The 19,905-nt window shown below is 44.4% G+C and overlaps 1 protein-coding gene and 1 long non-coding RNA gene across 2 annotated transcripts; both read left to right on the top strand.

The window, feature by feature from the left end:
* The first annotated feature begins 709 nt into the window (after positions 1 to 709).
* Positions 710 to 19,718, top strand: LOC128351096 (corepressor interacting with RBPJ 1-like). Its single transcript, XM_053310251.1, has 8 exons — positions 710 to 721; positions 1,542 to 1,576; positions 3,223 to 3,294; positions 3,982 to 4,125; positions 15,926 to 15,978; positions 16,819 to 16,899; positions 18,066 to 18,158; positions 19,136 to 19,718. Exons 3-8 carry the CDS (start codon positions 3,225 to 3,227, stop codon positions 19,184 to 19,186), a joined length of 492 nt encoding a protein of 163 aa, XP_053166226.1. The 5' UTR covers positions 710 to 721; positions 1,542 to 1,576; positions 3,223 to 3,224; the 3' UTR covers positions 19,187 to 19,718.
* On the top strand, positions 5,353 to 10,408 carry LOC128351105 (uncharacterized). The gene is made up of 2 exons (XR_008319590.1): positions 5,353 to 8,754; positions 9,355 to 10,408. It is a non-coding gene; the product is annotated as an uncharacterized LOC128351105 (long non-coding RNA).
* Positions 19,719 to 19,905: the final 187 nt, after the last annotated feature.

Here is a 19,905-nt window from a genome sequence, read left to right as displayed (position 1 = left end):
GAAATAAAATCACTAAAGATTCTCCCGTCAGTTACTGGTCTGACTTATTGCATCTGTGGACACAACACCACGGATATGCCGTAGAGAATTTTTGATGTTCATAAAGGAGTTTACATTGTAAAAAGAATTGATGGGTCCCTGTCCGTGTCCCCTAAAAACCCTCACATGAGAAAGAAGCAACCGCCACTAAGGAGATACTGTGTGCCCGGCTCTTTAAGCCTAAAACGGAACAAGAGGATTCCGTCTTTTCAAGCAGTGACCGGGGAGAGACAAGGCTTCTTTCACAGGCGGCATACTTGCCTAAACACACACAGCAACCGAGTCGCACCATCTGCGGGTTAAAAACGCAACCGCCGCATACGTATACAATGCACTATTTTCACTGGACACGAAGAGTTCCTTCCTGCAACCTCCGCAAGGCAAACCATGAACAAGACTGAAGTTCGTTTTCAATTTTTTTTATTTTATTGCACTTCTTTAAAGCGCTCGCCTTCTCCTCTCCCGCGTTTGGCGCCAGGCGGGCCTAGCTATGGTGGGAGGCGCCGACCCCAGCCAGACTCTCCTCCTGCCATTTCCCGGATGTCGGCTGAGGCCCTGTCCCGGCAGGCGGCGGTGCGCCGCTTTGTGGTTCCGGGTTCCCGGAGAGCCTGGGGCGACGGCAGCGGCCGCCGCCGTTGATTTGCTGCCGGTAAGCGCAGCCCTGGCTGCTGCTATTGGGCAGGTCAGAGAGGGGCAGCGGCAGACTTCGCGGCGCTGGCCGGGCAAGCGGGCTGTCCCTCGGCCCGCACCTGTGCAGCGCCTGGCACCTGCCTGAGGGGCTTCCTTATATCCATGATACGAAGCATTAGCCTGTCGTCTTCTAGGCGAAAGCAGCCGCCGCCGCCGCGGGAGTCGAGGCGTCTGAGGGGCTCTAGAGCCGTCCTCGCCGGCCAGGTCTGGGGGAAGCGGGGAGAAAGATTCCCGCGGCGTCTGTATGTTCGCGGGGATGCTCCAGTCCAGTCCGCCGGCCGCAGCCGACGAGCTCCAGGCACGAAGGAGGCGGCCAGCCTCTGAACGCGCCCCCTCCGCCCCCGTCTTGCACTCCTTCTGGGGTCAGGCGCCTCCCTCCTCGCCGTGCAGGAATGGGGCGTTAATCCGGTGTAGGTGCCGCCGTCACTGTTGCTCGCCGCCGCCTGCGCTTGCACCGGGGCTCACGCTAACGCGTGGGATTACCAGTCTCCCGAAGGCGCGCGTGGAAAAGGCGGAAGGGCTCCAGCATCCTTCATTTACCTTGATTCTGGGTGCAGGGACTGGGATACCCGATGCACTGTGAAAATCTCCCTACTGCTTGTGGGGGGCTGGGGAACCCAAACCCAGTCTGGTTGCACTTTAAAGACTAGCAGGCTTATTGTGGCATAAACTTTCACGGGTGACTGCAGTTGTGAATGGCCATGCTGACTTTGTTTAAGAACTTCTCATAGTAATGTTGCCAACCATCATCTTATTCAGATGTTGTATGGGTGTCTCTCTGTACACTTGGGTGTCTCTCTGCTTGTGACTAGGAGCGTTCATTTTAAAGGTGAAGCCAACATCAGAGGTGGGTGTCCCAATTAGTGTTCAGTCTAATTTTTTTTCATCTGAGTGCGGAATGAGTTTTGTTCTGGGCAGCAGTCTCAAGGCACCGTGTGTGTGCACATGCATTCAGAGTGGGGCCTTCCTGATTTAACCTGAACAGGATCTAAAATTAACTGAGTGGACATCAAAACACTTGTGCGTGTGTGCATGTCTTAGAGGAAACACTGGTTCCAATGCCCTCTCAGAGCATCCTTAAATTGCATAAGGGTGTGTGTGCGTGTGCATTTGAAGCATCCCTCTACACATGCTCCAAAATCCATGGTTTTGGAGCATGTGTGAAGGGGCGACTCAGATGAATGCCTGAAGAGCACATTGGGACATCTCCCTGTAACCTCAGGGCAGGCATGTTCTTGGGCATGTCCTTGCCATCATTGTGTGTGCTGGCCGGCGATCATCTAAACTGGCCCTAAGTGAGAATGACTGCTCATATGTGTTCATTTTAAAAGTGGATCTGGGTACAGGCTCCCCCCTTAAACTCAGGGTACTGATACATGCATTCAACATAATGTGTGAATAATTGTATATACATGTACAGTCTGTACATGTGTGGACTGTACAGAGGCTGTATATGTAAACATTGTGTGTGAATAGGGCTTGTACCTGGGGTTTCTGTGACTTTTTGAAAGTTTACATGTTTTCCTTCTATACCCATGATAGATATAGCAACCCAAGAAACCAACTGAAATTACTACGGATGGTCTAGGCTCTCTAGTCCATTTAAAAAAATGCCACAATAAATCTGCAAATTCTTAAGGTACCACAAGATTCCTTCTTGTGTCTTCTTTAATGGACTTTAAAGTGTAAATTTAATAGAAGTTACACTTCTGGAACTTACTATTTGCAGAATGATGCAGGTGACCAGGCTACCCAGAGATGGAAAAGCATGGTGGAAGTTTGTTAGATAAGGGATAACTAATTTGATTTATTATAACTCTATGGGTTGTTAACACCAAGTACAGATGTTCAAAGGTTACACTTGTATGATATTTTCAAGAAACTATCAAATACTCCCAGAGAGGACATAAGAGATTTATAGTTGTCTAATGAAATATGATATCTGTGGAGATGTCCTTGGCTTGTAAACTATACAGTAGAGCATTTGGGGTGGGTGGGTGGTGTACTACATTCCTTAATACATGTGGAGGTTGGCAGTATTAGCATGTACTTCCTATTTAGAAAGGCCAACAAAGCAGGCTATCACTTGGAGAAAAGCACAAACAGATATATGTTATCCAAAAAACCCCAGGGAGTTGCATAGACTATGATGGCCCACTGGAATGAATAGTATTAATATATAAGCAGTCACAGGAATCATGCCTAGAGGCAATGATGTACCTTTAAAAACCCTTATTTTTGCTTATTGGTTGTTTATCATTGCCGTTCTGTTTGTGTCGGTAATTGTGCACAGTTTTGGTGTATCAAGTTTAGAACAGAATCCATTTCAGTTGCATGTAATTCAGAATCACTAAAGCCACTGGTCTTTTCTGAATAATAGTTATTAGAATTGGATAATGGAAACATTCCATCATGACTAGCCAGATAGGGACTATGTCTTCTATTAAAATATTTTTGTCATCATTGATCTGTGTCTCTGAATATGTTTCATAGGTATGGATAACAGCCGTGAAGAGAAAGGTGGGACACTCTGTGCAACATCACAAGAGAAGACAAAAGTCAGAGGTAAGAGCACTCACTGAGCATGTGACAGCAGCTTCAGTAGAGAGCATGTTGAAGGTTTGTACTCCTGTGTGCAAATAGCATTTTGATTGGTTCCTGTACAGGCAAAGTGCTGATTAAGATGGCCATTTTGTGAATGGATGGGGGTATGTTGACTCAGTCTTCTAAATTCAGTATATGTCCAGAAATTATAACACAAAACAAGTGGCTTGATCCATTTAGGTTTTGAGGGGACATAATAAGCTGTGACCTGTGTTGAAGATATTCACAAGACTAGTTCTACATGTTCTGCCTGCTAGAAAGTGATGATGTGTGTAATAAATTGTGACTTGACCTTTTTTTGGAGATGCTCTGGCTAAAAAAGATCAGTACATTTGTGATCTGTATATTTATTTATTTATCTACTTATTTACTTTCTTTTTCACCCTTTCAATACTTAGAGTTGTTAACAAGCAAAACATTATGGAGATTGCTCTTGGCTGCTGATTGCCTCAAGCTCTTGGCTGCTTTAGTTTAGCTTAGCTTAGGCTGCTGTTAAGAATAATGGGACAATTTTTTTTTTAGTTAGTATTGCAACTTTTTTAAAAAAGCATCTGGATCACCATTTTAAAATCACCAATCAACATAAAAAATAAAAACACAGTTGAAATCCTAACCAGTCATCTGATACGCTGCCTTTTATTTTGTAAGAGAGAGAGAAGAGGAAGCGAAAACGCAGCAGAAGCCGGTCCTCCTCCATTTCTTCCACTACATCATCTAGCTCAACTACATCTTCTTCAAATTCTTCATCAAGATCATCTTCTTCACAGAGCAGAAGTAGTTCAAGTAGTAAAGGTATAATCTGAACTCTGCACTAAAATAACATTTTTTGTAGTTCATGGTTGAAAATATGATTCTTGTATGGCCCTGTTCAAACATAACGCTAAACCAAATGTGCCAGAGGCTGGAGTTTGTGATCATCCGGATGCGTGAAGCCGCGGTTTCGTCACCCAACTGTAGCTCCATTTTCACTTCCGAACCTGAATTTGAACCCTGAGTTTATAGTGAGTTTCGCTGGTGAAACATGAGGTTCCAAGGCACCATTGTGGTGTCTGAATCCTGCTGTTGCTACAGCCTGGCTATCGTGTGCAAGCTCCTCCAGCAACCATAGAGAAGTTGGCTCAGAGCAGCCCAGATATGTGTATGTTCTAAGGCGGCCGTGTTTCTTACTGGCTGCCTCTCAGAGCCGGTGCTCCGCCCTCTGCCATCTCCTTACTCCTCCTGCCACTGAATGGCAACAGGGATGCTACAGGTGAAACTCGGAAAATTAGAATATCGTGCAAAAGTCCATTAATTTCAGTAATGCAAATTAAAAGGTAAAACTGATATATGAGACAGACGCATTACATGCAAAGCGAGATAAGTCAAGCCTTAATTTGTTATAATTGTGATGATCATGGCGTACAGCTCATGAAAACCCCAAATCCACAATCCCAGAAAATTAGAATATTACATGGAACCAAGAAGACAAGGATTGAAGAATAGAACAATATCGGACCTCTGAAAAGTATACAGTGTACTGTGCTTGATTGGCCAGCAAACTCGCCTGACCTGAACCCCATAGAGAATCTATGGGGCATTGCCAAGAGAAGGATGAGAGACATGAGACCAAACAATGCAGAAGAGCTGAAGGCCGCTAATGAAGCATCCTGGTCTTCCATAACACCTCATCAGTGCCAGAGGCTGATAGCATCCATGCCACGCTGCATTGAGGCAGTAATTGCTGCAAAAGGGGCCCAAACCAAGTACTGAATACATATGCATGCTTATACTTTTCAGAGGTCCGATATTGTTCTGTTCTACAATCCTTGTCGTCTTGGTTCCATGTAATATTCTAATTTTCTGGGATTGTGGATTTGGGGTTTTCATGAGCTGTACGCCATGATCATCACAATTATAACAAATTAAGGCTTGACTTATCTTGCTTTGCATGTAATGCGTCTGTCTCATATATCAGTTTCACCTTTTAATTTGCATTACTGAAATTAATGGACTTTTGCACAATATTCTAATTTTCCGAGTTTCATCTGTACATCCCTAGAGTTCATCATTTGCAGTGACAGAACCAAATGGGTGAAAGGCTGCGTTCTCGTCTGTGTTTTGGACCCTCATCCAAAATTAAAAAAAATTTAAAAAAATGGATGGGAGGACAAAACGGAGTCAGCAAGAGAGGTCTCCAACAATTTATCACTGCAGTGCTTTGTGCACAAACACATTATACCCTAGTAACCCAAACAATTGAATGCATTTCTGAGCATATACATCTCAGTTGCCCTCAGCTCCCCCATTCTTCCATCATAAGAATGAGGGCTTGAATGCGGCTTTATTTTCATGCAAGAGGTTTCCATCCACACGTTTGTCCCACCTGCATTCCACATTGTTTGTGTTATGCACGGTAAGACTTTTCTGTTCGAGAGACTTCAGAGTGCCAGCATACTAATGTACCAGTGTAAAGGTATAGTGTGCTCAGGGGTGTAGCAAGGTTGTAGTGGGCCCAGAGACAAGATTTTAAAATCCCCCTCCCCCCACTGAAGCTCAGCTCATGAAGTAAAGAAATCTTTAATGAGGCTGAGTAGTGGTAACAAAAAGCATAGTAAAATTTTATTTTTATATATATATACACACACAAACCCTATGTGCCACAATAGAACGTCATCCTAAATTATTTTTTAAAAGGTTTTGTAAATTGTGGATGATGCAAGTCATTTAATGGTACTAGAGAAAGACATGCTGTTCTGGTAGCTCCAGGTCTTAACACTCACATCAGTTTCAGAGGATGATACAACTGAAGGAAGCCCAGGTGGGTGCGCAGCTGGGGGAGTCAGTCATGTGACTTGCCTCGGTGGGGGGGGGGCAGACAACAGTCTCCCCTTGCCCTATTATAGTTATGCTCCTGAGTGTGCCATCGAGTCGGTGTCAGCTCCTGGCGACCACGAAGCCCTGTGGTTTTCTTTTGGTAGAGTACAGGCGGGGTTTACCATTGCCTCCTCCTGCGCAGTATGAGATGATGCCTTTCAGCATCTTCCTATATTGCTGCTGCCCGATATAGTACCAATGGGGATTCGAAACGGCAACCTTCTGCTTGTTAATCAAGCATTTCCCTGCTGTGCCACAGTGACCATCACTGCATGCAGTACTACAGATGTGGCCACTCTATAGATTTGTATAAGGGCATCTTTGGTAAAGTAAAGTGTGTTTCCCATAGTCTGAGAAACATACCTGCAAGGCTTCAAACCGGCAGCCTCTGGCTTGCTAGTAAAGTAATTTCCTACTGCACCATTTGGTGGCTTAATGTACCAGTGTACCAAGGTGTTAATGTACTATCAAACCATACTCCAAGGGATCCCTCTTATGTGGCAATGCACTCTTTGGCTATCAGGGAGGGCTTGGCCAGTGGATGTGTGAGGAGGCAAAAGGAATTGGACCAGGGATGTATTTTGTAGGTTTACTTGAGGTTTCAAGAATTGCAATGAATGTTGGGTCCAGGTAAGCAAAGATTAATCCTTTTAACCTATCTGCAAAGCAAGCCTAACTAGCAAGGAAGAAGGCAGAAGGGAAAGGAGGAGAGGATGAGGGAAGTTTGTTACCAAAAGGGCCAGGAAACCAGTGAATGGCCAATTTACAGTTTCTCCTGTTGACTGAGGATGCTGGGGTCCGAAGAAAAGCTGGGGTGCACAAAGCTGGGGTGTGAGGAACACTGCAGCATTGCAGAGGGTGAAGATGTGCCTTCTGGACCTGCCCTCTGATGATCTGGATCAGACCCCAGGGTCTTACACACCTCCTGGCCTTTGATGGTTCAGGGGAGTCAGCCTCCCATCCATCAGGGTGTAGTTATGCCATCTTTGACACCATCCTTCTGAGCTCAGGAAATGTTCTCTCACCCTCTGGTCCTGCTGTCACAAATGACCCCACATTATATTCCTCCTCTCCTGCACCCCATGGCTTGGTACAGGAAGTTTCAGATGAGTTGTTGTCCCTCTCTTCCTCGCTCTGGTCTTTGGCCTTGATGGGTAAGCACTAGCTGTCAAACAACTATTGCTTTCCTTTCCTGGCCCTTTGGCCATCAAATATTGTGTTAACACTTCAGAGTGGGGATTTAAGGGTGGAGGGGATTTGAAAGATGAGGTCACAACTAGGTTATTTCCCCACATAAGGCACATATGCCAGGCCTTTGGAGGAGTAATACAACGGTCTGTGAAGATCATACTGAGCTAGATAGACCAATGGTCTGACTCAGTATATGGCAGTTTCCTATGTAACAGTGCATATCAGAAATACCAAAGTTACAATTTGTACTCATTCTTTCCTAAGCTATGGCTCTAATACTGATAAATGTAACTAATGTGGGACTCGGGATTCTACTATCTAGCTTTCAGAGCTACGATTACAATCAGGAAGGCTGTTGAATCTTTCAGCACATTCACTCTTCAGTATTTTGGGTACAAGTTCCTTCGTCACAGCTGCTGGTACAAATAATGCCTATATTCAAGCTGGCACAAGTAAACGAAAGCTATAACATTTGAAATGCCGTGAGGACTGGCGTGCACATAACACCCCTCCTGCACACTGCTGGCTTTGCGCGTACGCCCCCATCCCTCTTCCTTTCCCTTCACATGAATAGTGTCCCATGCCCTGTTCCTCTAACCATCTACTTGGAAAATCACCACCAGCCATACAGTCTCGGTGTTCAACAATGGCGTCACTATCTACAAATGGCACTGATACTGAAAGCAGCCAGACTGGGGATGGAAGCAGGCAAGTCCATGCAGCAGGCCAGGGAGCAGCAGGCCCCTTGCATAGGGAGCTATGTCGGCCTCCACCTCGTCAACTACCACCACCGCCTCTGCCCATCCAGGTAGTTCTATGGCAGCCTCAACCATGGTTCAGCATGCAACTATGTCAGTATTACAGACTTGGGCCATAAAGGTTGCAAGTTGCTCAGGCAAGCCAGTTAGGTAAGCCTCCCCTTCCCATGGAGCGCACACGTGAAGCTGCTTTCACTGAAACTTCTCAGGAAGGCAGAGAGTGCAGTGAGCCTGTGCTTTTGCGGGTTCTGGATGACCAGGAACAGGCACTTCACCCTGCACTGTACTCCCTAGGCTCTGAGGTGGAAGATGACGAGACACAAATTGAGGCCCTTGAACAGCTAACGCCCACCCAATATGTAGAAGAGGACAGCCAAGGTTCCCTGCTGTAGAGGGAGCATGTGCAGAGTGTCCCACCTGGCACAAGCAGCTTCCTGGAGCAACTTCAGGACATGCAGCAGTCAGAGGAACTGTTCTCACATTCCCTGACAGACGTGTTCTCCAGGACAGGTAGCGAAAGAATTTCTCCGGGTTTCCGACCGACACTTGTTTGCTGAAGGAGCTGGTGGTTCAGACAGTGCTTCAGAAGAGCACCATCTCCAGCAAGGAGACATACCTGGTGAGTGCACCTGTCCTCCTAAACTGAACAAGTTGTGGGGAGAACTCCTCTTAAGGACAGCTATGACCAAGCTGTAATCTTAACAGAATATAATGCGCAATTAGCACACCATTCATCTTGGCCACAAACTACTCTTGCATTCATTGTTACAGTTAATAACAGGTGCAGTGATGTGTGAATTGTAGACCTTGATACAACCCTTGGACTGGCAGAAGTTATTGAAATACAGCTCACATCAGCCCTGGCCACAGGTTTTTTTTTACCTGTGGATGATGGTAGTTGTGTTCCAGCAATATTGATAAAGCCCACTTCTTCCAGGCCTCTGCAGGGAACACCTTTTAGAAGAGGGATTTTGAGTTTCAGAGTGATAATAATTATAAAATTCTAACAGAAGTCATGTGAGGCAGAAAGAGGGAGTAGCTGCAAACACTTTCTGCAGCTACTAGAGATTTTTATCTATCCCTTAAGAATAATCATGTGGTCTATGGAGGCATTCCTCCAAACATGCTAAGTATGCTACTTCCAAACTACTTTAAAACAAGTTCAAGCTATGATTCTTAACAACAGTCTTCTACTCCTTTTCCACAATTCTCCCTCCAGGGTTGTGACACACACACACACCCCGAGGAACCACGCCCACAAGAGGATGTGCCCACTCATCCTGCAGCCCCAGAAGAAGGGCCTGCACCCAGAAGGCCACTCTCCAATGCAGAGTGTGCAGCATAACTGAGGAGCAGGAGGCATGTGGATCGCTTGCAGTGGACCTCGTGGCCCAGAATGCAGAGCTGTCAGGCCATATGCACCCTCCTCCGAGAACTGGACCACAATGAAGACCAGAGGCGGGCAGAAGACAGGAGAATCTTCCAGGCAGTCTCCAAGCACGCAGTACAGGAAGTGATCAGGGCTGTGGAGTGCTCCAATGCCACAGCAGAGAGGCGGCTTGAATGCAACATGGCCTACCTCGAGAGGACAGCTGAATCAATTGTACGATTGGCGGAGCAGTCACCAGCATATCATCCCCACCAGCGGCAACTGTACCAGCCACAGGTGCTCATGCAGGCACCTTACATGCCGGCATACCCGGGGACGACCCAAGGCACCCCAGCCTTTGCACCTCCTCTAGAACCATTTCTGCATCCACAGACAGGGCAAGGGCCCTCTGGGCTCACACACCAGCAGCCAATACAGCACGCCCCCGTCCCCCCTGGTGCAGCACCCACTGCCCCAAACCCAGAGCACGGCAGCAAAAGGAACATGCATATGTCATACAAAACATGCTATGGCCCACCTGCACATCCCCCAGGAAAAAAATCCACTTTGCAAAAAGGCAAGGGTGCACGCCCACACTACTGCCTAGGTTGCGGGAAGGGGAAAGGACAAAATCAGAGTGATGGTGGTGGCAAACATCCTCCTGATTCTTCCTCAATACTGGATGAGGATTAAGGCATACATGTGGAGGAGAAGTCTCTGGAAAAATGCTAAGTCAAAATTCTTTGCACCATGACTTTAAGGGTTTTTTGTTTTAATGGGCATTTCAGTTTCCATGCAAAATTTGTTGTTTTTTTAAGAACCCCTGTGTCTGTGAGTTACACAGTGAGGATACAAAAAAAGGTTTTGGAAATGTTTTCTACCAATAAACACAATTTTAAAATGGTACAGTATCTCTGGTTTTCATTACTGAAGGCAGAGGGCAGGGTGGTGCTATTGTTTTATCACATGCAAGAAGTGCTCCTGCCACACTATGTAAAGGCTTGCCATTTAGTTCCTGGTGTGGTTTTTGTCGCATCCAAATGGTAAAGTCTGCTCAAGTGTTTTGACAAGATAAATACCTGTTGGTGGGATGGGCAGGGCCATGCAAAAAGGATCAAGTTCCAGGCAGCTCTGGATGAATCTGATTACTTAGATCCTTTCCAGTCTGGCTTCAAACCTGGATATGGGAAGGAAACTGCCTTGATCGCCCTGGTGGATGACCTGTGCTGGGAGATAGACAGAGGGAGTGTGACTCTGTTGATTCTCCTGGACCTCTCAGCCTCTTTCGATACTGTTGACCATGGTATTCCTCTGGAACATCTCTCCAGGTTGGGACTTGAGCGGCGGGGGGGCACGGTTATATGGTGGTTCCACTCCTACCTGGAGGGTCGTATTCAGAAGGTGGTGCTGGGGGGTGCCTGCTCCACCCTTTGGCCTATGGGGTGCCACAGGGATCTGTTCTGTTCTTCGTGCTGTTTAACATCTACATGAAACCTCTTAGGTCATCCGTAGGCGTGGGCTATAGTGCCATTAATATGCTGATATGCACTGAACTGGGGCTTGGAGGCTGTTCTGGACTGGATGGGGATAAACAAGCTTAAACTTAATCCAGATAAGACGGAAGTGCGCTGGGTTGGTAGAACTGATCATCGAAGTAATGAGGTAAATCTGGTCTTGGATGGGGTCACACTCCCCCTGAAAGACCAAGTCCACAGCTTGGGGGTGTTTGTGGAACTGATGGTGTCCTTTGAGGCACAGGTGGTGGTGGTGTGCAGAAGTGCCTCTTACCAGCTACGGCTGGAATGCCAGCTACGGCCCTACTTGGAGAAGTCAGACATGACCTCAGTCATTCATGGTTTGGTTTCATCCAGATTGGACTACTGCGGTGCGCTCTACATGGGGCTGCCCTTGAAGACGGTTTGGAGGCTTCAGCTCTTCCAGAATGCTGCTGCAAGGATGCTCATGGGTGCAAGTCGCTTCACTAGTATTACACCCATCCTGCGGCAGCTTCATTGATTACCGGTCCACTTCCAGGCTAGATTCAAGGTGCTGGTCTTGACCTTTAAAGCTCTACACGGCTTGGGGCCGGGGTATCTGTCGGACTGCATTCGCCCATATGAACCTGCCAAGGCCCTCCGCTCATCTTCTCAGGCCGTGCTCATGGCCCTGCCACTAACAGAGATCCAGTTGGCGGGGACTAGTGACAAGCCTTTTCGGTTGTGGCCCCTCAGCTTTGGAATGCAGACAGGTGCATGGAGATGAAAGAGCACACCGCTTTTAAAGTGCAAGAAACTTGGGCTGCCCAACCCCTGTACACAGCGGAACTTCCATCAAAGCTGCATCAGGAACACACCTGTAGTAGCCCCGACTGTGGCAACCTTCTTGTTCAGTCAATTAAAGAGATAACATTTTACCCCACAAAATGCCTCTTGCCTGTCTCTTAGTTGCACCTATTCATTAACAGCCGGTCTTGTGTGCTGGCATGTGGTGGGAGACCAGGAAGTCAGGTGTTCTGTGGTCCTTCTCCAGTGCTGGAATTTGAAATACAAGGGTTCTAGGCGAGGTTGGTGAGAAAAGCTTGACTTGCTCTGAAGAAAAGGGTTGTTGGTTTGAGGTGTGCTTAGCGCCAAAAGGGACTGAGGCTTGGATTGTGTGAGCACCCTACAGTGCCCCCCATGGCGTGTTGCCTGGCATGTAGGACCTCTGCTTAGAATTCCTATTCAATACGTTGTGACAGCTTCCAATTAAAAAAGGAGAAGAAGCACACGTGCAAGACATCCTTTCACGTCTTTGACCAAACATCTCCGAGCTGCTCAGGAAGCCATTTTGGTAGAGGTGTTGCATGTGATGTTTGATTGGGCAGCATTGCGTGGGTTGCCTTGCATGGCTGAACATTATCTGTATTTTTAAGGGGGATGTGGACTGCAGTGTTCCCTCTAATTCTTAGCATCTGTGTTGTTTTGGGTGACAGTATCAAGGCATGTATTCAGAGTCTGCCCATCCTGATTCAACCTCTGCAAGATATAGAATTAATTGTGCGCACCTCAAAAAGCTAGTGGGTATGCACACATGCCCATACCTGAGAGGGAACACAGGTGGGCAGGTAAAAAATGACTGCTTTAGCTGCCACAAATTGCAAGAGGGGATCTGTTTTAAACCATTCAGAATGTATAGCCTGGCCCTCTTTTTAAAGGGTATCAAAGACTGGTTCAGTAGAATGCGTTCCTGCAAAGGAAAATTAACCATGAATGGGATAACCCTAATTTGGAGTGGCATGTGCAATATTCCCCCATGCTGAACAGCTACATGAAACTGTTGGGAGAGGTCATCCGGGGATCCGGGACTGAGTTGTCAGCAATATGCCGATGACATTCAGCTCTATTCCTCCATGTCATCTGATCCTAGTGAGGGGGTGGATGTCCTGAATCAGGGGCTGGAGGCTGTGATGGGCTGGATGTGGGCTAATAAACTGAGACTGAATTCAAACAAGATGGAGGTAATGTTGGTCAGTAGGCGAGCCAATTGGGATGAGGAGGTTTTACCGGTTCTGGATGGAGTTGCGCTCCCCTTGAAAGGAGCAAGTACACAGCTTGGGGGGATTGATGGACCCGGCTCTGCTTTTGGAAGCTCAGGTGGAGGCGGTGGCCAGGAGTGCCAGCTGCATCCCTTTCTCAAGAAGGCAGATCTGGCCACAGTTATCCATGCCCTAGTCGTGTCACAGCTGGATTGCTGTAACGCGCTCTACGTGAGGGTGCCCTTGACGAATATTTGGAAACTGCAGCTAATGCAAAATGCGGCAGCTAGGATTTTATCTGGAGCTGCCCATTGGGATCACATCACACCCATTTTGAAAGAGCTGCACTGGCTTCCAATTTGTTTCCAAGTCCAATTCAAGGTGCTGGTTTTGACCTTTAAAGTCCATAATGGTTTGGGCCCGGATACCTGAGGGACTGCCTGCTCCCAAGGGTTGCTGCCATTTGATGAGTTCATCTGAGGGGGCTCTACTCTGGGTGCTGACAATGAGGGAGGTTTGGCTGTCCTGAATGCCGGACAGGGCCTTCTCTGTTGCTGCCCCCAGACTCTGGAATGCTCTCTTGGTGGCTATTCGCTCCTCGGTCTCCATCACAGTTTTTAGAAAGCTTGTTAAATCTTGGCTTTTTACCCAGGCTTTTATATGATTGTCTCTACTGCTGCTTCTTTGTATTTTGTACAGTTCTTATGGCTGTATTTTAAATCTTTTTAGTCAGATTTGTTTTATATTTTAATTAATATTTTAATTGTGACATTTTTATAGTCTTGTTTTTAATTTTTGTGTGAACTGCCTTGGGATTGTTTTAATGAAAGGCAGTATACAAATCTGACAATAAATAAATAAAATAAAATCCCTTCCTAAAAAAACCCTTTGCCCCATTGCAAAATAGAATGGGTGTTTGGGGGCAGGGGTGGTATCACCAGGTGCAGTGCAGTGTTCCCATTAAGTGTTCCCATGCTCATGTGAGAGCCAACGTGGTGTAGTGGTTAGAGTGCTGGACTAGGACCGGGGAGATCCGAGTTCAAATCCCCATGCAGCCATGATACTTGCTGGGTGATTCTGGGCCAGTCACTTCTCTCTCAGCCTAACCTACTTCACAGGGTTGTTGTGAGGAGAAACTTAAGTATGTAATACACTGCTCTGGGCTCCTTGGAGGAAGAACGGGATATAAAATAATAATAATAATAATAAATTAATAGCAGCAGCGATGGTGGCAGGAGGAGGAGGGGAGAGAGAGTGTGTGTAAGCAGCCGCAGCAGGAGGAAGAGAGAGTTTGCAATGGCCACAACAGCAGCGATGGCCGAGGGGGCTGCAGACAGGAGGGGGGAGTGGCAAGCCAGGGGCTGCCAGTGGGGTCTGTGCGGGCCACCACTGGCCCTTGGGATGTGCAATGAAGAACAGGACTTGTTCAACATCAATAAAGCCAAACTTCAAGGTGAAAGCATAGAGAATACATTAACAAATCGACTAAAAAAGCATAATGCACATACCAGATAAATCAAAAGAATTGTATCAACAATACAAGTGTTTACACCACTATTTTAACAGTTTGTTGCTAAACAATTTTTCTCTGCTAAAACAATTCTTTATGTAATCCTTAAACTACCTCAAGAAAAAAAAGGCAGTTTTTCTTTCAAGGAAAAGAAATAAGAATGGCATATTTACCCGTTTTGGAGCCTTTTGGAATCTTCCAGGAAGAACACATGACAAGTGTACATTTGGTTCTACTTCTGAAGCCCTTCTCTCTGTCCCCCTGCCACTGGAGGTTTGGTGGGTGAATACAAGAGAAAGAGCTTTTTGTATGGCGGCAGGCTGATTGTGGAACAGCCTCCCGAGGGAGGGTCCCCTCTTTGCCCAGGTTTAGGCAGGTACTGAAAACAATTCTTTCTCAGAGGGCATTTTAAAGTTTTGACTCTAGATACATTTTTACCCCCCTGCTGATTTGTATTGTTCTCTTACTTCTTTGTTCATTTTAAATAATTTTGAATCTGTTACCTTTTATATGGTTTTGCATATGTTATCTTGCCATATATTATCTTTAGAAAATTGTAAACTGTGTTGAGTATAAGTTTGTCTAGGAAAATGGAGTATAAATTATTTAAATAAATAAGTAATATAATTTATCCTGGGATACATCATCCTATGCATTAAGAGCAGGGTTGTTGTCTGTCAGTGGGTTTCACAAGGTGAAACCTGGTTCAGATACTTCCTATGTATTTATTTATTTGATTTATATACCGCTTTTCATTAAAATAATCTCAAAGTAGTTTACAATATAATTAAAACAATGCATAATTAAAATAAAAAAGTACAGATAACATAAATATAAAATAATATCTCTATTTAATTTTTTAAAAAACAATATATAAAAACATAATGCAGCAGCAGTAAAAACAATATTTTCATTTAAAAGCCTGGGTGGTGACATGATGGTGCAACTAGTGTGTGGCCCACCCCACCCCATGTTCAGTGTAACATGTCAGTGCTCCATACAGAGGCTTGGTTTGTGCAGTGGCCTCGTATGCAAGATTTTTCTTCCTCAGAAAAGGAGGAGAAAAATTGTGCAAACTGAACACATAGTACTCTTATGTGACATGTGACATTTTGTACTTTTATGTGGTGTAGGAAGACCACCACCACCACCAGCATACAAAAACTGTTGATGTGACACTCAGGTGTCTGAACCAGGCCACGGTGACCTATGACATCTCAAGCTAACAAGGGAGCATACCCTCTCTTGTTTGTATAGGGAGTTAGGGGTTGTATTCTCAAGAATAATGACCCCCAAATAACTTCTGAATCTTGACCTGTGTAAATGAAATAAATGAACTCTTGTTTATCTAGCATTGTTTAACTCCTAACGTGTGCTTTTGACACTTTTCTGTTTAGATTCTCCCAAATCAAAATCAAAGAAGAGGAAAAAGGAGAAACACGACAAAAAGGTGAAATTAAGATTAATATAGGAATCAAATTAAAATCATGTTTGTAATTTATATTTGTTTGTAAAGGAAAAGCTATAGGAAATGCGTTCTGCATCATCCCTGTTTCTGAGAATTATATATTGCAGTATTTTATTGCTATCACCTGTGAATTTAGTCCGAATATGATTTGCACTCAAGCAAGTAAAGACTGTGGTGTTGTGGCCAACTTCCTCTTAGCAGATTTCGCAGACTGCAGACATATGACAACCTCCCACGGGATTTCCACTCCACCCCACCCCCGCCACTTCAACTTCCCCTGATATCTGGAATGAGCTATAATATCATGTGAGAGCTGCTGTCTTTCAGCTGCTGATGAGCTCGTGAATTCCATTCTGTGGAAATGCATGTCTCATTATTCATTCAGCCCACTCGAGATCTGACTAAAGAGCGTACAACAGGAGCCCTCCAATAATAGGTTGGGTGCCACTAGTAGATAATGTGGGTAGGTCACAATAGGTTTGGGAGACAATGCATCATAAGAGCCATACTGACATTTTTATTGCACTTTTAAATCCTAGATCAGACCTATGCAAGGATTAAACTGAATAAAATATAGTTGCTTAACCAGTTGGCCAGCAGCGAAACTTGGCCAGGAAGACATTGAGCACAACACTGGTGTCAGAGGTTATCAGTTATTGGACTGAGCAACTCAAAACTTAGCAAGCATCATTCCCCCAGTTAATCTGTCAGCCTCTGAAAGTGGAGTAGGGAGATCTGTCTGCCAGCTCATAAGCTAATGTAGAGATGCATAGTTTCTCTGTGGCTACTGCAAAGTGTACAGTACAGAACTTATATTTTCAGAAGAGGAAAAAAGATAAGCTGAAGAAAAAGAAAGAGAAGAAGAAGAAGAAAGAAAAACCAGGACCAGTACAGCTCTCTAAGGTAGGTGCGAGATGGAATGGGTGGCTGTACTTCCATGGTGCTTCGTCACAGAACTCAGTAAGTGCGTACTTGATTGAGCAGAATGAGCTTCAAGAGGAAGACACCCTTGCAGATTTAGTTTTTGTTTCCACTACTGCCTTGGGCAGAATTATGGAAGTAGCTAGTTTGATGTCTCTGAAATCAGAGTGCTTTACAGGGCTGGAAGTTACAAATAACCAGTGCCCTTCCCTTGTAAGTTTCCAGGGCATCCTGTAACTTGCCATTGCCTCCACGATACTCCCAGTAATCTTGGTTTTTGTTCCTGTAGTGGTGAATCCCAATTCTGTTGTAGAATGCATATGTGAATCATACCATTTTAAAAGTTTAGTTGATAGGGGTGTTCTGGTAGTATCCAGACTGATTCTTGTGCAAATGGTCACCACTCGCAAGGCAACAATTATTGCTACCCCACTTTCTTTCTGTACCCCCCTGCCAATGGAGGGACCCCTAACCCTCAAGGACATGTTTTTGGGTGGCAGCGAGAAGAGGGGATCAGTGGAGATGATCCCTCTCCATTGTGCAAGTGAAATATCTTCTGTACTAGTCTGGATGCTGCCCTCTACTTGTAGCCCACTCTGAAATGGGGCTCCTAGTCTGCCATCTAGGTTTGTGATCAGCGGGGCTGCAGTATCAGGTGCGACCCAGACCACTCATTACTTAGGCCCCTGTTTTCTGCTACTTCAAAGTATTATCAAGTGGTTTTGGAACATTCAAAACATCTTAAGAGGACAAAGTAGAAATTGCCGTTCTCAGTGACTAGATTTGCCATTTTTAATTTTATTTTTCAACTCTGTTTAGTGAAGAGAAAATAAAACCGGGAGGAAGGATATTGTGTTTTATGGGATAGTATCTAAATACAGTTTCTTGGCTTCTGTCAGGTTGTTTCCATGAGAACAGTTTGTGTGGTGTGGTTTTGGTTTTTGTTTTTGTTTGCTAACTTTAACCAATATTAGCTTCTGGTTTCTTTTTCTTTTTGAATCAGAGTTTTTCATTACATACCACCTAGCTTTGTGTATTTCATTAAGTAGGCCAGAAGTATTCCTGGAAAACATGATTAATACCTCCTTAAGTAACTTAAAATAGTATATTTGTTTTTATTTTTGGATCATAACATGATATGAAATTAGTACTTGAAAGATAAAAAGAAGAATCAAAACTACAGTATGATCACAGGAAAAAAGATTAAGATGAAGATAAAGAAGAGTAAAAAAGATAAAGAGGTAATGTGTTAAACTGTTTTATGTTGCTTATAGTATCTGTATACTGGTATATAGGTTTTTTGGTTGTAATGTCAAGGATTTTAAATGGAGGTTGCCCCAGATTTGCAAGCATCCCCATTGCATTTGAACTTTCTGGGTGCATATTTGCATGCAAGTGGAGATGCATATCTGAAGCAGTCACTTGCCATGTGTGACTATGAGTCAAGTGAATCAGAGCCATTGTTTTTCTTATGTTTGGCAGTCCTTTGAGGATTTTAAATGCCTTTTATGTCTAAGAGCCTTCTAGTCTTTCTATAGTCAATATTTCCTTTATGACTTCCTTTTTCTGCTGTCCTCTATGTGAGCTATGTACATTCCACTGATTTCAGTGGGATTTATGCAATTAATGTACTGTAAAGTGCAGATTTAATTGCTTTTCAGTGCTATGCAAATTTATGCAAATTGATGGAAACTTATTTGACACATACCCCATCAACCAATTAACAGGTACCAATCCATATCATTTGCAGAGAATTCTTACCTTCAGTAGCAGCAATGTACTCAAGCAATTCAAATACATATTGGACAAGTGTGAGTGACTGCATAATATGGCAGCTAATGGAGAAACAGCCATTGGACTACAGTTCTCTGTTGCTGTTGCCTTTTGAAGATGTCCTTCTGTGTCAAGCAATTGTTTTAAGGAAATTTGCCTCCATTGCTTCCATAACCTTTTAAGATTGCAGTCCTGTGTGTGCTTACTTGGAATTGAATGCCACTGAACTAAGTGGAATTTGCTTCTGAATGTAGGTGAACGGGGCCAGACTGCATGACTGCAATCCATTAACACTTATTTGTAAGTCCTCCTGAAATTAGTAGTCCTTTCTTCCGTATAAGCGGTGAGAATGCAAGATGGATTTCTAATTGTTTGCACTGACTGTTGAAAATGTACATACTGTATATATGCAATAGTTTTCTAATGACTGGTTCCTGATTTACAGCGAGACCGAAACCGTGCTGAACTCCTTGATTTCTTGAACTCTGCTTTGTAGTACAAAAACTACTAAGCAAGAACCAGCCAGTCTATCAACCCATTTGGTCATCCTGCTCCTCAAAGCACCAAATACAAGCTCCGAGTGAGGGGATGAAAGACCACTTAATGTGTGACAAGCTGAAACCCTTCTGCTGTGAAGATAATGGATACCTCCTTTACAAAGTAAAAGAATCTATGCCAACCTGCCAACAAAGAGCCATATCATCAACTTCAAGACCCTGAAAGAACTAGGGTGAATGCTTAAACATTGAATTAGGCTAAAAATGCTCTAAAGTGAGGTGACATGATTGGATTTTGGTTTACTGTGCATATCCCAAACTGCATGCAGAATACAACTTTACCATCAGTTGTCCTTTGTCATGTTTAATGTTAAAACTGAGCAAATAAGCTGTTTAAAAAGAAACATACCTGTATATAGATATTTTTAGTATCAAGTATATTTGTTCATAAGCAGCAAAACACCTCTTTCTAAGTAGTGTGTATTGTAGAAAAATTAATACAGTAGTACTTATAAAACATTGTTTAATTGGTGTAATGTGTTTTCATTTCAAAGTTGATAACTGCCTAATGGCAGATTATTAGCTGGGTGCTAGGCTTTTAATTAAAATATTCTGGTATAATATAACTATTATGTGAATATTCTGAAACAAGCTCGCCTCCAGTTGCAGGTTATTAATTTACATAGACCATTGTTGCTTGCTTTAAAAAAAAAAATGA

Source organism: Hemicordylus capensis, chromosome 1 (genome assembly GCF_027244095.1).
Source record: "Hemicordylus capensis ecotype Gifberg chromosome 1, rHemCap1.1.pri, whole genome shotgun sequence".
NCBI lineage: Eukaryota > Metazoa > Chordata > Lepidosauria > Squamata > Cordylidae > Hemicordylus > Hemicordylus capensis.
This window is presented reverse-complemented; position numbering and strand designations above follow the sequence as displayed.